Below are 19,824 nucleotides of genomic sequence, written 5' to 3'. Positions count from 1 at the left end.
TTAGCCCAGCACCTTCTCATAACGTGCAAAATGCTTATCTCCCACAGACCATATTACAAAGGTGGTGACGTGGATATGCTGGCTTGATACAACATCCTCCTCATATGCAAATTCTAATCAAGTCCCAGTTTTGTTCCTTACCTAGTGAGGGTTTATGTAGGCATGTGTGTCTCTATAGATGAGAGCATGATGTGGAATTTGCAACATGACTACAGTAAAGGAGGGCGGATGATTGGTGAATGGGGGCTGGTAAAATAGGTATAAACTAAAAATAACCCAGCAAATAAACGTTTTCATCATTTTTGTCTGTTACAATTGTTAATCAAGGAGGAGCAGAGGTGGTATTTTATTACAACTATACCGAATGATGTGGCATGTAGCATGGCCTAATGAGTGATCTATAAAACAGCTTTGTAAACCATCATGTATTTGATAATGTCAATATTATCCACCATCTCACCTGTTTTTCTTAAGCCTCTATCAAAATATGCCATCTGGCTTTGACTGTAGTAATTCACTGATCAAACAGTTTTTATGGTGGGTGATGAACATACTGATGTTGAAAACCTCCTTGCATTGAAGAAATACCTGATGATAATAAATTTCAAACTGCACCAACTTTAGAACAGGCAGCCTATCTCACCTAAACCTAACCAGCATTCCAATTCTGTTGAGGTTATTATTGGAACATGAGTAAAATGAGCCGAAACAATTTGTATTAGTGACTCCGGTTTTATAATATATATTGGTCACTCAGAGAGTAAAGACCAATGCTAGAATCGGGTCCAGTGGGATTAGAGGGCGGGGTTAATTGGACCCAGACCACGGGAGGGCTGCAGTGATGGAGGCAAGGAAAGGTGAAAGTGAAAAGGCAGAAGAAGGCCGGGGAAAGGGAAAGTAAAACAGAGTGGGGAAGGGGACGGTAGACAGGGAGCATAGAGGTGAAGGGAGAAGAAGTGGAAAAAAGGGAAGGATGGGGAAAGGAGGAAAGATGGGAGGAGGGGGAGAGGGGACAGAGAATGGGAAGGAGTCAAGAGGGAAAACAAGTGGGTGGGGAGAGGCAGGTGGATGACTGGGAGGGCAGGGAGAGTGGGAAGAATTGGGCAGAAGATGGGGGGGAGGGAGGGAGGGAGGTTGGGAATTACGGGTGAAGTGGGCTGAAGGGAATCAGCAGTAAGGTATTCATAAATAAACTCCATGCACACTTCGTTACTTGCTGAAGTTTATCTGAGAGTTTGCATCAGTTGTAGGATTTTGTAAGGATTCACCTGATGGTTTACACAGCTATAGCCGAGATCATGGTGGAGGTACGGCAAATGAGGGTACGGGGCCCAGAAGAGCCGAGGACCCAGGGGCAGCACAGGCCAGCCCACACTGCAATATGTGTGTGCACTAGGTCCATGCAACAGAGCAGGTCTCCAGTTGTCCTGGTTAGCCCTTGCCACTGGATAAAGGCCTAGCTCTGTCAAGCTCGTGTAGTGGCTGTTGTGCAATGGTCACCACACATTAAAAAAACTCCACACACAGACATCTTCCACCCTTTCAACTGGAGTTCAGGACTGGAATATCGCGTCCTTCATTGAAACATCTGTGAACTTATGTGGAAGCAAGTCATCCTCATTCGAGGGATCGCCTAGGATGATGACGATTGGGGGTGGGTAGTTGCCTTGCTATGTGAAGGAGTGAGAAGAGGCTGGGGAGGTTTTTTTTAAGTTATATTTATAGTGGGGAGTTGCACCAGGAGCACAGGCAGAAGCTGCAGATGCAACATTAGAGCAGAGTTTTGCTGGGACAGTGGGTGAATTTGTTTCTCCAAGTTCCTTACCGTGCTGGATAGGCCTTTTGTTTGCGTTACTCTTATCTTGATAGGAAAGCTGTGATCTATCTGTCTTGTTACATGGCATGGAGTGACAAAAGGCTAAGACCTGGAATGAGAGCTTGTGCAAAATCTGGGAAGAAATATTCTTGAGGTGTTGTCTCACAGGCACAATCTCCCCTTGAATCGGGCGGGCAGCAGAGCCACAATCGAGGGCTGCCAGCTGAATGGTGACTGGTGGTGGGTGAGGCGGGTGAGGATGGATAGATCACAGGCAGCAATGAGGGTGGGGCAATGTAGCGGCCGATAACCAGAGGCGAGCAGTAGCCGAGACTCACCGGACACACAATACAGAGTAGCAGGCAAGAAGAAATGGATGGGGGTGGAGTAGAGTGTTAGCCCACAACAGAGGCTCGGTCAATGGCTGGGAAGCCTGACAGAGTGTCAGAGTGGGGCAATTACATTTTTGAACTTCATTTTAACCGTGGCAAAGCACAGCTTTGCGTGAACTGAGGCCAAAGAGAAGCTGGAGACGGTCCTGGAGACACGACCTTGGATCTCCCCGGAAATCGCGATCGGGGTTGGAGAGGTGTGGGGGGCGTGATGGCCCAAAGAGCGAGAAATGAAAAGTTCAATTCATTAAATATACTTTTTTCCAGAAGAAAACTTAGAGGAGAGAAGGTCCAAAACCTTAATAATGTTTGAGAATATTTTAACAGAAACACTTTAAGATAAAGCAGTTGTGGTGAGGATGAGCTGGACACCAGGAGGCCTGCTAGAAGTGGAAAATTTAAAAATATTAAGCTGCTATTAAATAAATAAAATCACAATAAAAATAAAAGATTCTTACCAAATAAGTAATCAGAAAACCAACAGTGACCGACTATAATTCAGTAAAGTGATTGTAAAACTTGTATGTATAATAGCAGCTTCTGTGCACATATCCACAGCATATTAAGACCATCTATTTACACCTCCGTAGCATCGCCTGTCTCCACCCTTGCCTCAGCTCATCCGCTGCTGAAACAGTCATCCATGCCTTTGTTACCTCTAGACTCGACTACTCCAACACACTCCTGGCTGGCCTCCCTACGTAAATTAGAGGTGATCCAAAACTCAGCTGCCCGTGTCCTAACTCGCACCAAGTCCCACTCACCCCTATGCTCACTGACCTACATTGGCTCCCGGTTAAGCAACGCTTCGATTTCAAAGTTCTCAACCTTGTTTTCAAATCCCTCCATGGCTTCATCCCTCTCTATCTCTGTAATCTCCTTGAGCCTCACAACCCCCTGAGATGTCTGCGCTCCTCCAATTCTGCCCTCTTGAGCATTTCTGATTATAATCACTCAGCCATTGATGACTCCTGTTGCCTCGGCTCCAAGATCTGGAATTCCCTCTCTGCCTCTCTTTCCTCATTCAAGACGCTCCTTAAAGCCTACCTCTTTGAACAAGCTTTTGGTCACCTGCCCTAATTTCTCCTTATGCAGCTCGGTGTCAAATTTTAGAATCTCATAATACTCCTGTGAAACACCACATAAATAGATAGATACATGAATAGTGATGCTTTTCCAATGGGCAGCTTCAGTACTGAAGTAAAAAATAAGGATGAGAAAATCATTTTTTAAACAACCAGAATGGTACTGTATAGAAAGCTTTCCAGGAAAAATACCTGGTGAAGCTTTTCAGACCTGGGTTTGAATAGCGTGAAATTGAAGTTCTTTCAAGACTAACTTGTATTGAATTGCCTTAAATCACGTGTCATAATATTTGTTGCATGGATCAGATAAAGTTCTTTTTTTTCGGCAGAGCAAGGATTCAGCTTTGTCCTGAGTGTGAATATATTGTTGTGCATCATATGTTATAACATCACTGATCCTCATATTTTCCATTCTATTCTAGGTGGTCAGTTTGGCTAGACATCTGATCTATTTTGGTTTCTACAGCTTCAGTGAGCTCCTGCGACTGACTAGGACACTCCTTGGTATTATCGATTGTATTCAAGATCCCAACTTTATAGATGCTATATATCCTGATGAGGGGACAGGTGAGTATTTTACAACAATAGGTTTGGTCTCTGGGTATTTACTTAGTAACTATGGGGCCAATTTTTGATGTGATCCCTCTCATTGGACAGTGGGTAGGAGGAGCAAGCCTACCAGCTGCCCAATGGAAGCATTCCGAACCATTTTGATAGTTGGGCCTCAGTACCATATTTGTGATGACTTTCTCACACATTCAGAGCAGCTCATTGGTCAGTAGGGGGGATAGGGCAGGAATAAATGTCTTGTCTCCTCTGCAGAGGCAAGGCATTGAGTTAAGATGGGGGGTTGAGGGGTAGGAGAGGGCCGTCAGACAGTTTTTTGTGGGGCCAGAGGAAGCATTAACGCTGTTCTAGGCCCCACAAAAATTGCTGAAGTATTGAACTGCCCTTTTTTGGAGTGACCTTCAGCAGTCCCTTTAAGGACTGTTGGTTAGGCTGCACTGTATCCAGTACTACTGCACACATTGCATGCTTCGCCCATATTACTTGAAATCTGTATCGGGGTCCTGTAGCATCTGATCCTGATTTACATTGTATAATGAAGCTCCTGCCTGTTTCTGGAGGGAATCTTGGCCGCCTATCCGAAGGTCCCAATCAAAAGGGTAGCAGGCGGAATGGCAGCAGGAACTGGGGATAAGTTCTCTACTCCGATTTTGAGCATGTGAAAATGTGAATGAAAATCAGGGCCTATATGATATAAAGGAACGGCACCGATATATACCCACAATTTACAATATCTCAGAAATATAACCCGAGCAGAAATACATTCACCAGCATCAGCATCACTTAGTTTGAGAATATCCATTCAGGCAGTTTGGAAAGATTACATTGCAATATCTTATCAAAATAAATAGCAGCTTTTCACATCTCTGCATGTTGTGCAGTTTGAGCAGATGTTCCACTTCCTGATTCTTACATAGGGCTCAAGTTTCGGGCCGCGCCTAGAACGGTGCAGCCCCGACTTGGATGCAAACGTTTTTCACGCCACAAAGTGCGCCTAAAACAAACTTACAGATTCTCCGGCTCCCTTCAGGTCCTCTGGAGTCGGGCGGAGCTAGGTCCCTGCGCTGAAAACAGTGCCGGGACACAGTAGCTCCAGGCACCCAAAACTGTATGGGAGGGGCCCGAAGCACGCAGCCCCTAGCCCTGGCCGAATGGCCTCACTGGGGCTGTGTGCATAAGGCTCCTCCCACATCCAGCTCCCGGACCTGACCCGGCCCCCCGGACTGGACCCGACTCGCGCTCCCTCCCTCCCCCCATCCCCCCACCCTCCCCAACCCGAACCGACCTCCCTCCCACCCCACCCCCCCGACCCGACCCGCGCTCCCGATTCTCCCCCCCCCCCCCGCAACCCGGACCCGACTCGACCCAACCTGACCTCCTTCCCCCCGCCCCCGACACGACACGAACCGACCTGACCCGACCTCCCTCTGACCCTCCCCCCCCCCGACCCGAACCAAACCTACCTGACCCGACCTGCGCTCCCTCCCTCCCCACCCCCCCCCCCCACCAGAACCAACCCGACCTCCCTACGACCTCCCCCCCCCCCCCCCCCTCCCCCGACCCGACCCGTGCTCCCGACCGCCCCCCCCCCGGACCCGACCCGACTTCCCTCCGCCACCCCGACCTGATCCGCGCTCCCGACCCCGACCCCCGCTCCCCCCGACCAGACCCGCGCTCCCCCCACCCCCAACCCGACCCGCCCTCCCGACCCGATCCGCGCTCCCCCCGACCCGACCCCGACCTGCGCCCCCCCCGACCTGACCCGCGCTCCCGACCCTGGACCCGGACCTGACCCGACCCAACGCCTGTAAATCTGGTGCTGGGGACGGGCCCTGTCCGAAGTCTTGGGCCTGGCCGGGCCCGGCCCGTTCAGCCTCCCCCCCCCCGCCTTCTTCTTTCCCCCCCACCCTTCTCCTTTTCCCCCCACCCTTCTCCTTTCCCCCCCTTCTTTCCTTTCCCCCCTCCTTCCCCTTCTCCCTCCCTCCCTTCTCTTTCCCCTTCTCCTCTCCTCCCCCCTTTCCCCTTCTCCTCTCCCCCCCTTTCCCCTTCTCCTCTCACCCCCTTTCCCCTTCTCCTCTCCCCCCTTTGCCCCCTTCTCCTCTCCCCCCACTTTCTCCTTCTCCTCTCCCCCCACTTTCCTCTTCTCCTCTCCCCCCTTTCCCCTTCTCCTCCTCCCCCCCTTCTCTTTCGTCCTCCTGTTCTAACTGACTAGAACTGGAGCAAACTAAATGCCGAGAATTTGAATTTCTAAGATACTCTGTTCTACACCAGTTGCTCCAAAAAATCAGGAGCAACTGAGGCCGAAACTTGGGCCCATTATGTCTACTCATAAAATCACACATTCATTCTTGTATACACATTTTGAGCCATTACAAAGTAATACATTTTGCGGGAATTTCCTCATCACATGTGTCTTTTAAATGTCTACTTTAATAAATACCAAGGGATAAAGAATTAGGGCAGTGTGTGTTCCTTCACAGAATACTCAGCTCTGACCCAGTTCAGGGTTGAAATTTATTGGCGATGTTAATCATGTATGTGGTAATGTGCTCCTCTAAAATTTGTTGCTCACTGTTTTAATCTATTCATGTTCGGTAGATCAGTACGTTCATTAAAATAGCATACAAAGGATTGTCAAGCAAATGTGTTAATGCTTGTGCAACTAATATTGAACAACACAATTTCAACCTATATATAGATTTTGAATGGGTCACTATTTAAAATAAATGATGCTGCCATTTATGCACAGCTGTTTTCCTTGTTCCAGTATAGGTTTCCTTCCTGTGTTATGATAGGTGATGTTAAAGCATGTGCCAGCTGTGGTTTCAGTCACAGTCACAAAGGCAAGTCCTTTGAAAACTGAAATGAATCCTTACCTTACAATGGCAAGGATTTAAAATAAACACAGAAAGAGGAACACCTCATTGCTGATGCACTTATAAAATTTCCTCAACAGTTGTCGAATCTACAGGAGTTTTTAAAGTTCAGAGTCCTTCCCCTGTTTAATATTTACTGGAGAGCTACCATAAGTGCTCAGTTTTTAAAAATATATAATTTTACACCTTTCTCCAATTCCAATAATCCCTTTCAGTATAAAATCATTTTTCAGGTGATGTGTGAGGAAAAAAATGCCACAGAATGAAGTTGACATTATCTTAAAATAAAAACTGTCCGGTACAATAATGGATTACACGGCCAAATTACACAGCCCTCAGGATATTCTCATAACATTGTATGGTTACAACCCTGCCAATCCCACAGCCCACCTCTTTCCTATATTTGTTTTAGGGAAAAGTATGAAGAAATCAATCCATGGAGTTGGACAGATCGTATCCACTATGGTTCTAAACAGAAAACAGTCTCTCTTTAGTTCTGTTACACGCCCCAGTGTGAGCATAGAACCACCAATCAAGCCGAAAGATATTCCTGATAGTAAAAACATCACCGTTATGGATACAAAGCTGAAAATCCTGGAGATTTTACAGGTACGAAAGATCATTGGGTCCACGATTACAGTATTAGCCTCGGGCTTTTATCCTTGTTTTCAAGGTCTTGATCCTAATGCATTCTTAATGTGTAGGTCATAGAGTTAATCTATATTTACAGTATGTTTTAAGTATTTTAAAAGTACTGCTGTGTACTCGGGGGTGTATTGACTTTTTCTGGTTTGGGTGCTCTCTGATTATTATCGAAGTCAGTCATAAATGCCAATCTATAGCCACTTTTACATTAGAGGAATGGAGTGGACTGCCTCTCCTAGCATTGGCTGTACTCGTCACTATAAACAGCTGAACATGAATGGAACTGAAAGCTTCACTGACCCACAAAAATATAGGACTCTGAATTTGCTGTTGCATTCAAGCTGGAATCACTTCACGTGTTCACACTCCAGCTTTGCAGTTTGCTCAGCGGAGCCCAGCACCTCTATGGAGATTGGCATTCGATGCAGAAATTAAAAAGGGAGGGAAAGCAATGCACAGGTGTCACTCTTCTGAAAGTGAAACAAAAAGAAACAAGCCTGGTAAAGTAAAAGTGCCTCATAGGATTCTCTGCACAGCCATTCCCTGACATGCCCACAGTCAGTGTGAGGAGTAACTCTGTGGTGTGAGGGGATACCTGAAAGGATCCATGGGGTTGTAAAGTAATACTTGGAATGAGGATAAGGTACATACAACAACAACTTGTATTTATATAGCACCTTTATATAGTATAGCATATTTACATAGTAAAACATCCCAAGGCGCTTCTCAGAAGTGTTAAAAAAACAAAATTTGACACCGAGCTACATAAGGAGATATTAGGGCAGATGACCAAAAGCTTGGTCAAAGAGGTAGGTTTTAAGGAATGTCTTAAAGGAAGATAGAGAGGCGGAGAGGTGTAGGGAGGGAATTCTAGAGCTTAGGACTTTGGCAGCTGAAGGCACGGCCACCAATGGTTCAGTGATTAAAATCAGGGGGCCAGAATTAGAGGAGCACCGATATCTCGCGGGGTGGGGTTGTGGGGGTGGAGATGATTACAAAGATAAGAAGGGGTGAGGCCATGGAGGGATTTGAAAACAAAGATGAGAATTTTAAAATTGAGGCATTGCTTAGTCGAGAGCCAATGTAGATCAATGAACACAGGGGTGATGGGTGAGTGGGACTTGGCACAAGTTCGGACATGGGTAGCAGAGTTTTGGATGACCTCAAATTTACAGAAGGTAGAACATTTAAAAAAGGAGTCAGAGAAAAAACAGGAAACTATGGACCAGTTAGCCTAACATCTGTGGTTGGGAAAATGTTGGAGTCCATTATTAAAGAAGCAGTAGCAGGACATTTGGAAAAGCAAAATTCGGTCAGGCAGAGTCAGCATGGATTTATGAAAGGGAAGTCACGTTTGACAAATTTGCTGGAATTCTTTGATGTAACGAGCAAGGTGGATAAAGGGGAACCAGTGGATGTGGTGTATTTGGACTTCCAGAAGACATTTGACAAGGTGCCACATAAAAGGTTACTGCACAAGATAAAAGTTCACGGGGTTGGGGGTAATATATTAACATGGATAGAGGATTGGCTAACTAACAGAAAACAGAGAGTCGGGATAAATGGTTCATTCTCTGGTTGGCAACCAATCACGAGTGGGGTGCCGCAGGGATCAGTGCTAGGACCCCAACTATTTACAATCTATATTAACAATTTGGAAAAAGGGACTGAATGTAACGTAGCCAAGCTTGCTGATGATACAAAGTGGGAGGAAAAGCAATGCGTGAGGAGGACACAAAAAATCTGCAAATGGACATAGATAGGCTAAGTGAGGTGAGCAAACATTTGGCAGATGGAGTATAATGTTGGAAAGCGTGAGGTCAGGCAGAGTCAGCATGGATTTATGAAAGGGAAGTCATGTTTGACAAATTTGCTGGAATTCTTTGATGTAATGAGCAAGGTGGAGCAAGGTGCACTTTGACAGAAAAAAAATCAAAGAATAAGTTATTATTTAAATAGAGAAAAATTGCAACGTGCTGCAGTACCGTGGAACCTGGGGGTACTTGTGCATGAACACAAAAGGTTAGTATGCAGGTACAGCAAGTAATCAGGAAGGCAAATGGAATCTTGGCCATTATCGCAAAAGGGATGGAGGATAAAAACAGGGAAGTCTTGCTGCAGCCATACAGGGTATTGGTGACACCTGGAATACTGCGTGCAGTTTTGGTTTCCATATTTACGAAAGGATATACTTGCTTTGGAGGCAGTTCAGAGAAGGTTCACGAGGTTGATTCCGGAGATGAGGGGGTTGACTTATGAGGAAAGGTTGAGTAGGTTGGGCCTCTACTCATTGGAATTCAGAAGAATGAGAGGTGATCTTATCGAAACATATAAGATTATGAGGGGGCTTGACAAGGTGGATGCAGAGAGGATGTTTCCACTGATGGGGGAGACTGGAACTAGAGAGCATGATCTTAAATAAGGGGCCGCCCATTTAAAACTGAGATGAGGAGAAATTTATTCTCTGAGGGTTCTAAATCTGTGGAATTCGCTACCTCAATGAGCTGTGGAAGCTGGGACATTGAATAAATTTAAGGCAGAAATAACAGTTTCTTAAACGATAAGGGGTTATGGGGAGCGGGTAGGGAAGTGGAGCTGGGTCCATGATCAGATCAGCCATGATCTTATTGAATGGCGGAGCAGGCTCGAGGGGCCATATGGCCTACTCCTGTTCCTATTTCTGATGTTCTTATGGGAGGTCAGCTAGGAGTGTGATGGAATAGTCAAGTCTCGAGGTAACGAAGGCATGGATGAGGGTTTTGGCAGCAGATGAGCTGAGGCAGCTGTGGAGTTGGGTGTGGATGATCTTTACGGCGCGACAACTGCAAGAGAAATGCAGGAAACAACACCAGCCCTTGTACATGGCCTTCTTTGACCTTACAAAGGCCTTCGACACTGTTAACCGCGAGGGACAATGGAGCATCCTCCTCCATTTCGGCTGTCCCCAAAAATTTGTCGCCATCCTCCGCCTGCTCCATGATGGCATGCAAGCCGTGATCCTGACCAATGGATCCACCACAGGCTGAATCCACGTCCGGACCGGGGTCAAGCTGGGCTGCGTCATCGCGCCAACCCTCTTCTCGATCTTCCTCGCTGCAATGCTCCACCTGACACTCAACAAGCTCCACACTGGATTGGAACTAAACTATAGAACCAGTGGGAAGCTGCTCAACCTTCGTCGCCTCCAGGCCAGATCCAAAACCGTCCCATCCTCTGTCATCGGGCTACAGTAATCGGACGACGTTTGCGCCTGCGCACATTCAGACACTGAACTCCAAGCCGTCATCAACATCTTCACTGAGCCGTATGAAAGCATGGGCCTTACACTAAGCATCATAAGACAAAGGTCCTCCACCAAACTGACCCTGCCACACAGCACTGCCCCCCAGTCATCAAGATCCACGGCGCGGCCCTGGAAAACGTGGACCACTTTCCAGACCTTGGCAGCCTATTATCAGCAAGGGCAGACATCGATGACGAGGTTCAACACTGCCTTCAGTGCACCAGTGCAGCCTTCGGCCACCTGAGGAAGAGAGTTTTCAAAGATCGGGCCCTCAAATCTGGCACCAAGCTCATGATCTACAGGGCTGCAGTGATACCCGCCCTCCTGTATGGCTCAGAGACATGGACCATAGACAGCAGACAACTCAGATCGATGGAGAATACCACCAACGATGTCTCTGCAAAATCCTGCAAATCCCCTGGGAGGACAGATGCAGCAACGTTAGCGTCCTCGATCAGGCCAACATCCCTAGCGTCAAAGCACTGACCACACTCGACCAGCTCCATTGGGCGGGCCACATTGTTCGCATACCTGACACAAGACTCCCAAAGCAAGTGCTCTACTCAGAACTCCTACACCGTAAGCGAGCCCCAGGTGAGCAGAGGAAACATTTCAAGGACATCCTCAAAGCCTCCTTGATAAAATGCAACATCCCCACCGACACCTGGGAGTCCCTGGCCAAAGACCGCCCTAAGTGGGGGAAGAACAACCGGGAGGGCGCTGAGCACCTCGAATCTCGTCGCCGAGGGCATGCAGAAAGCAAGCACGGGCAGTGGAAGGAGCGTGAGGCAAACCAGACTCCCACCACCCTTTCCTTCAACGACTATCTGTTCCACCTGTGAAAGAGATTGTAACTCCCGTATTGGACTGTTCAGTCACCGAAGAACTCACTTTTAGAATGGAAGCAAGTCTTGATTTCGAGGGACTATCTATGATATGATATGGATAAACGTCGGGGGCATGCCCTGATTTGAGAGAGCACCTTCTATGGGTTCTTCCTTTGGAATGACTTTAATTTGATGACAGAGTTGAAACATGTCAAAGAGAAAGCTGTGTAGATTTCACTTTGAACAATTCAAAATTATTTCAGGCACACGAGAAAGGAGCACTGTTGCTCTTCTGAGGATGCATTTGAACTCTCTGTGAGATATTGATTGAAGAAAATGATTCAAAACTCTCTTTCAGTACACCAAAGGGATCAAACTGATACCGTGCAAGATATTGTGCTATCCCATAGGCTGTCTCCTGTATGGCTCAGAGACATGGACCATATACAGTAGACACAACAAATGGCTGGAGAAATACCACCAACGATGTCTCCGCAAGATCCAGCAAATCCCCTGGGAGGACAGACGCACCAATGTTAGCGTCCTCGACCAGGCCAACATCCCCAGCATTGAAGCACTGACCACACTCGATCAGCTCCGCTGAGCTGGCCACATTGTTTGCATGCCTGACACGAGACTCCCAGAGCAAGCGCTCTACTCTGAACTCCTTCACGGCAAACGAGCCAAAAGTGGGCAGAGGAATCGTTTCAAGGACACCCTCAAAGCCTCCTTGATAAAGTGCAACATCCCCACCGCCACCTGGGAGTCCCTGGCCAAAGACCGCCCTAAGTGGAGGAAGTGCTGGAGGGCGCTGAGCACCTCAAGTCTCATCGCCGAGAGTATGCAGAAACCAAGCGCAGGCAGCGGAAAGAGCGTGCGGCAAACCAGTCCCACCCTCTCTTTCCCTCAATGATTGTCTGTCCCACCTGTGACAGGGACTGTGGTTCTCGTATTGGACTGTTCAGTCACCTAAGAACTCATTAAGAATGGAAGCAAGTCTTCCTCGATTCCGAGGGACTGCTTATGATGATGATGATGATGATGATGATGATGATGTGCTATCCAGATATTGCACTAACCTCCAAATCATTTATGAGCCATTCATTCAACTACGTTGAGCTGGTGTTGAAGGGCAATTTGAGACTTTCTATAAGAAACAGAATCAAAATAGTGAAGACAGGAACAAAATGCTCATACACCTCCTCCCCGAACAACCTCCCCGCAAAAAACTGTTCACTGAATTAATTTAAATTCTTTACTTTTCAGTTCATCCTGAACGTCAGGTTAGACTTCAGAATTTCATACCTGCTGTCAGTCTTCAAAAAAGAATTTGTTGACAGTAACCCTATCCCAGAGAGCACGGCTGAGGGTGCCATCGCTACATTTATGGAGTCCACAGGTAACAAAAATAATAACTTACCTCTCAGGGGTGTTTGACATGAAATTCTTGTAGAAATAATTAATCTGCTCAGCGAGACTGAAGTCTGAGTTCTCTGTGAGCTGTCCGGTAGTTTTTAAAATCGCTGATCTCTGTAGATATGTGAGATACCTCCGTGTGAGTATTGTGCTCCTTTAATACTGGAAAAAAACAATGTTTCTGAAAAGAATTGTTGCGGTCACTTCTCTGGTTTGTGACCTCCTGCCACTGGTTTTCCCGCCCAGCAGCCGACTGACAATTTGACTGGCTACTGGGCGGGAAACAGAATCAGAAAATGATAATGAAGTCCTGCCATTAAATTTGACAGGACCGCTATGTCTCGAGCCTCGCTGGGTTCTTTGGCTGCTTTTGGCGTCCCCACCTCCCACCCCGCTCTCTGTAAATATCAGGGCCCATGTGTGTGTCTCTTATAGTGCCTCACCAAGCTGGGGCTTTTGTGGAAAGTAGTGGAATGGCAGAATCTGAGGCTGCGGTTGGAGATGGGAGGAATGGTGGATATGGGAATATAGCTCTAGCTATATAATTAATTGGATTTAATGGTACTGTATGCTGTCTTATTTTTTATTACTGCGATGCAGTTTTGTTTTTTTTATTGCATATTGTTTTGTGCTGTTTTATAATGATGATATGTTAATATTATTGATGGGTTGCAGTTTATATTTATAATTGCTGTCGTTTGCCTGTATTATAATTGTTTCAGTTATTATTATTGCTGACTGGGAATAAAGTCCAAGGCTGGTACTGGCCTGTCTGGATTCTGGGCAAGTTGGGAGGCTGAAGAGGTCAGGTCAGCCCAGGTTTGTGCAGAAATACAGCCAGCTCAGGCCTGAACTTGGAAGGCAATACGGCTCAGGGGCCGAAATTGGCCTGTTGTGCGCCTCCCATTAGCGCCTCTGGGGGGGCTTTTGTCTGGGCGGGCGGAGGGGCGCTCCCGGCTCCCGCAAAAATTGCGGAGGTGCGAAACCAGTAGTGCCGTGCCCCCACTGGTAATGCCCCAGGCCGCTGTGCCTCTGGCAATGACATCATCGGCATGCACGGTAACCCCCTTTTCGCCCGCGACAGACTGTTTTCACCCTGCGGCAGCGGCCCGTGAGGCTGCCACGGGTGATGTCCGCGCCAGCCTTGCGGGTTGCGAACCGAACTGCACTCCGTTTGCGGGGCGAAATTTAAAGGGGAGGTCCACGCCGCCGTGTGCCGCCATTTTTTTTGCTGACTTACCAGTCGGGTTTTAATCTGCTGATTTCGAGGGTCCGTACCGCGATTGTGCAGCCCAGCACTCCATTTTAGTGTGTCCCTCCCCTTCAACGGAAAGAGAGGGCACGTGGAACGCGTCAGCGCTAAGCAGAGAGGCCGTGTAGCGCTCCTCATTGTACGTCCTTAGCGCCCGCGAGCCTGCCCTCGGAGGAAGTGGAACACGTGACATTGCGCTCCACTTCCTGTGAGGGGTGGTAACCCCAACTTTGCTTCCAGGCGGGACTTCAGCGTCGGGCGCAGAATGTCCGACCTCAGAAAAGTTTCCGCCCCCAAACGGGGCGCTCTGGAATTTCGCGGCCTATGTCTTTGACTCAGAGACACGCAGGTCAGGTCGAGGCCATGAGGCAGTGCGATTATTGCTCAAGTGAATAAAATCGTGAGTTTGTTTATTGGACATGTTGACACCTGCACATGAAGTTTTCAGGGCCGGTACTGGCTGTGTGACAAAAGAAGCACATTCCTGTACACATATTTTGAACCCTACCATATGGTAGCTCCAGTAAATAGTATTCTTCAAAATGGTTGAATGACTTTGCTATATCTGCATATTGTTTGTTACAGAGGGGGGACATTACACTGGGACTCTGGGGTCAGCTAGTTAGGTGGAGATCATGAAATATGTATCCAGAGTCCAAGTGGGATGTGTTGCGCTGAAAAAGGGAAGAGGTTCTGGAGCCAAATTTACGAGTGAGTTCGTGATTTTTTTGTGTATGTGTATTTTTAATTTTCAGAGTATATAGTGCAATGGGAGCCATTGCCATATATTTTTGGGGGAGGGAATACAACTGGATACCTTTTTGTGACTGAAACAACATGACACAGATGGTCCTAATTGGTTCCTTGTTGCATGGTTCTGGCACCTGTTTTATTCCTGGTACTGATATCTGAGAGATTGAAGTCTAATCACATTTTCATTTTAGGATGAGATTCATTGAAGGAACAGTGGTGTTTGGTATTGTCATCAAAAGGGCTTTACAGATTATAGGATTACAGTCAAATAGACGCAAAGTTTCAATAATCTGGATAGATGCAACATCATAATTGTTGCCCTTACCTGACAGCATTGTTTCTATCCAATTACATAACTGGTGGAAAGCTCAGAATGGAACCGATTTGAGCAAAATCTCTGCCTCTGCAACGCCCATTAATGTGAATCTTACCATGAGTAACTAAGAGTGAATTATGGCAAGGTTTTTCTCACTGACATTAATGGTTATGAATGTTACTTGAACTCCATGTTTATCTTTTCAGTCACAACAGTCAACCTGGATCATATTGGTGAGCAAGCAGAATTAATGTTCGTGGTTGGGTAAGTGTCCTGATAATTGCTTTGATTCTTTTTTGTTCTATGATTGCAGCAATTGGAGTTGTAAATGTAAAGGTAGAGTAGAGACGACATGGAGAGCCATAATATAGATTCTTTATCACAAAGGTAATGATACAGATTGTTGCCTAGACTTTTGGCACACTGCTGTTTCTACATAAGAACATAAAAGATAGGAGCAGGAATAGGCCATTCGGCCCCTCAAGCCTGCTCTACCATTCAATACGATCATGGTTGATCTTTAACTCAACTCACTTTCCTGCACTATCCCCATATCCCTTGATTCTCTTAATATCCAAAAATCCATCGATCTCTGTCTTGCATATACTCGAAGACTGAGCCTCCACAGCCCTCTGGGGTAAAGAATTCCAGAGATTCACCACCCTCTGAGTGAAGAAGTTTCTCCTCATCTCAGTCCTAAATGGCTGACCCCTTATTCTGAGACTGTGACCTCTGGTTCCAGACTCCCTAGCCAAGGGTAACATCCACCCTGCATCTACCCAGTCAAGCCCTGTAAGAATTTTGTATGCTTCTCATTTACACAAGAACTCTCAACCACACATTCCAGTTAAAATTAGAATATGTGTTAATAAAACTCCTTATCCGTATCGCTGTCCTCCCACATCACGTGAACCAATGGTGTGATACATCATTTCGGATGCCTTTTTAATGTGCTAAAGCTGCCAGGTTGCTGGAGCACAGGCCTCGTGCAGCCAGCTACAAGCCAAATATAAAGCTGCTGGCTCTTCCTGGCAGCTGGTCTCTGTCATTCCCGGCAGTTTTACATTTGGCTTGTAACCGGCTGTGCAAGTCCTGCACTTTGGAATGTCAATGGCAGCCTGGCATCCCCTCGGGTGTTGCAACCGCCGCGTATCCGCCCCTCAAGTGTTGTCATTGCCCCCATTAAGAGCAACCTCCGGAGCCAAGGGAAAAAAAACAACAAAGAGTCGAATGTCGCTCAAGACCTGACCCGCAGCTGCGGTAAAAGCCATTGAAATGGGGTGGAGCAGTGGGCAATTTCCACCCCTTACACTCCACTGCTTCACTCTGACGAATAGATCTGGCAGGTGATCCCAGACAACGGCCTCCCACTGCATTGGAACACTAACAATCACACTGCCAAGAAGTCCTCATAGGTTCATGGCACCGTGGCTGGCTCTGTTGCACAGGAGGGCAGGAAAAAGAGTGGGAGAGCGATAGTGATAGGGGATTCAATTGTAAAGGGAATAGATAGGCGTTTCTGCGGCCGCAACCGAGACTCCAGGATGGTATGTTGCCTCCCTGGTGCAAGGGTCAAGGATGTCTCGGAGCGGGTGCAGGACATTCTAAAAAGGGGGGGAGATCAGCCAGTTGTCGTGGTGCACATTGGTACCAAAGACATAGGTAAAAAAAGGGATGAGGTCCTACGAAACGAATTTAAGGAGCTAGGAGCTAAATTAAAAAGTAGGACCTCAAAAGTAGTAATCTCGGGATTGCTACCAGTGCCACGTGATAGTCAGAGTAGGAATCGCAGGATAGCGCAGATGAATACGTGGCTTGAGCAGTGGTGCAGCAGGGAGGGATTCAAATTCCTGGGGCATTGGAACCGGTTCTGGGGGAGGTGGGACCAGTACAAACCGGACGGTCTGCACCTGGGCAGGACCGGAACCAATGTCCTGGGGGGAGTGTTTGCTAGTGCTGTTGGGGAGGATTTAAACTAATATGGCAGGGGGATGGGAACCAATGCAGGGAGACAGAGGGAAACAAAAATGAGGCAAAAGCAAAAGACAGAAAGGAGATGAGGAAAAGTGGAGGACAGAGAAACCCAAGGCAAAGAACAAAAAGGGCCACTGTACAGCAAAATTCTAAAAGGACAAAGGGTGTTAAAAAAACAAGCCTGAAGGCTTTGTGTCTTAATGCAAGGAGTATCCGCAATAAGTGGGATGAATTAACTGTGCAAATAGATGTTAACAAATATGATGTGATTGGGATTACGGAGACGTGGCTCCAGGATGATCAGGGCTGGGAACTCAACATCCAGGGGTATTCAACATTCAGGAAAGATAGAATAAAAGGAAAAGGAGGTGGGGGTAGCATTGCTGGTTAAGGAGGAAATTAAGGCAATAGTTCGGAAGGACATTAGCTTGGATGATGTGGAATCTATATGGGTAGAGCTGCAGAATACCAAAGGGCAAAAAACTTTATTGGGAGTTGTGTACAGACCTCCAAACAGTAGTAGTGATGTTGGGGAGGGCATCAAACATGAAATTAGGGGTGCGTGCAATAAAGATGCAGCAGTTATAATGGGTGACTTTAATATGCACATAGATTGGGTTAACCAAACTGGAAGCAATACGGTGGAGGAGGATTTCCTGGAGTGCATAAGGGATGGTTTTTTAGACCAATATGTCGAGGAACCAACTAGGGGGGAGGCCATCTTAGACTGGGTGTTGTGTAATGAGAGAGGATTAATTAGCAATCTCGTTGTGCGAGACCCCTTGGGGAAGAGTGACCAGAATATGGTGGAATTCTGCATTAGGATAGAGAATGAAACAGTTAATTCAGAGACCATGGTCCAGAACTTAAAGAAGGGTAACTTTGAAGGTATGAGGCGTGAATTGGCTAAGATAGATTGGCGAATGATACTGAAGGGGTTGACTGTGGATGGGCAATGGCAGACATTTAGAGACCGCATGGATGAACTACAACAATTGTACAATCCTGTCTGCCGTAAAAATAAAAAAGGGAAGGTGGCTCAACCGTGGCTATCAAGGGAAATCAGGGATAGTATTAAAGCCAAGGAAGTGGCATACAAATTGGCCAGAAATAGCAGCGAACCCGGGGATTGGGAGAAATTTAGAACTCAGCAGAGGAGGACAAAGGGTTTGAGTAGGGCAGGGAAAATGGAGTACGAGAAGAAGCTTGCAGGGAACATTAAGACGGATTGCAAAAGTTTCTATAGATATGTAAAGAGAAAAAGATTGGTAAAGACAAACGTAGGTCCCCTGCAGTCAGAATCAGGGGAAGTCATAAGGGGGAACAAAGAAATAGCGGACCAATTGAACAAGTACTTTGGTTCGGTATTCACTGAGGAGGACACAAACAACCTTCCGGATATAAGAGGGGTCGGAGGGTCTGGTAAGGAGGAGGAACTGAGGGAAATCCTTATTAGTCGGGAAATTGTGTTGGGGAAATTGATGGGATTGAAGGCCGATAAATCCCCAGGGCCTGATGGACTGCATCCGAGAGTACTTAAGGAGGTGGCCTTGGAAATAGTGGATGCATTGACAGTCATTTTCCAACATTCCATTGACTCTGGATCAGTTCCTATGGAGTGGAGGGTAGCCAATGTAACCCCACTTTTTAAAAAAGGAGGGAGAGAGATAACAGGGAATTATAGACCGGTCAGCCTGACATCGGTAGTGGGTAAAATGATGGAATCAATTATTTAGGATGTCATAGCAGTGCATTTGGAAAGAGGTGATATGATAGGTCCAAGTCAGCATGGATTTGTGAAAGGGAAATCATGCTTGACAAATCTTCTGGAATTTTTTGAGGATGTTTCCAGTAGAGTGGACAAGGGAGAACCAATTGATGTGGTATATTTGGACTTTCAGAAGGCTTTCGACAAGGTCCCACACAAGAGATTAATGTGCAAAGTTAAAGCACATGGGATTGGGGGTAGTGTGCTGACATGGATTGAGAACTGGTTGTCAGACAGGAAGCAAAGAGTAGGAGTAAATGGGGACTTTTCAGAATGGCAGGCAGTGACTAGTGGGGTACCGCAAGGTTCTGTGCTGGGGCCCCAGCTGTTTACACTGTATATTAATGATTTAGACGAGGGGATTAAATGTAGTATCTCCAAATTTGCGGATGGCACTAAGTTGGGTGGCAGTGTGAGCTGCAAGGAGGATGCTATGAGGCTGCAGAGCGACTTGGATAGGTTAGGTGAGTGGGCAAATGCATGGCAGATGAAGTATAATGTGGATAAATGTGAGGTTATCCACTTTGGTGGTAAAAACAGAGAGACAGACTATTATCTGAATGGTGACAGATTAGGAAAAGGGGAGGTGCAACGAGACCTGTGTGTCATGGTACATCAGTCATTGAAGGTTGGCATGCTGGTACAGCAGGCGGTTAAGAAAGCAAATGGCATGTTGGCCTTCATAGCGAGGGGATTTGAGTACAGGGGCAGGGAGGTGTTGCTACAGTTGTACAGGGCCTTGGTGAGGCCACACCTGGAGTATTGTGTACAGTTTTGGTGTCCTAACCTGAGGAAGGACATTCTTGCTATTGAGGGAGTGCAGCGAAGGTTCACCAGACTGATACCCGGGATGG

The 19,824-nt window shown here is 46.8% G+C and overlaps 1 protein-coding gene across 4 annotated transcripts in view; it reads left to right on the top strand.

The window, feature by feature from the left end:
• itpr3 (inositol 1,4,5-trisphosphate receptor, type 3) overlaps positions 1–19,824 on the top strand; it is a 341,844-nt gene that overhangs the window by 214,103 nt on the left and 107,917 nt on the right. For all 4 annotated transcript variants that reach the window (XM_070858941.1, XM_070858942.1, XM_070858940.1 and 1 more), the window contains 4 exons: positions 3,716–3,860; positions 7,149–7,345; positions 12,758–12,890; positions 15,435–15,492. In XM_070858941.1, the coding sequence (XP_070715042.1) occupies positions 3,716–3,860; positions 7,149–7,345; positions 12,758–12,890; positions 15,435–15,492 (533 nt within the window). The remainder of the gene's footprint in view (positions 1–3,715; positions 3,861–7,148; positions 7,346–12,757; positions 12,891–15,434; positions 15,493–19,824) is intronic.

The sequence above is a fragment of the Pristiophorus japonicus genome, chromosome 17, assembly GCF_044704955.1.
Source record: "Pristiophorus japonicus isolate sPriJap1 chromosome 17, sPriJap1.hap1, whole genome shotgun sequence".
Taxonomy (NCBI): Eukaryota; Metazoa; Chordata; class Chondrichthyes; family Pristiophoridae; genus Pristiophorus; species Pristiophorus japonicus.
Note: the sequence above shows the minus strand (reverse complement) of the source record. Positions and strands in the feature narration are given on the sequence as shown.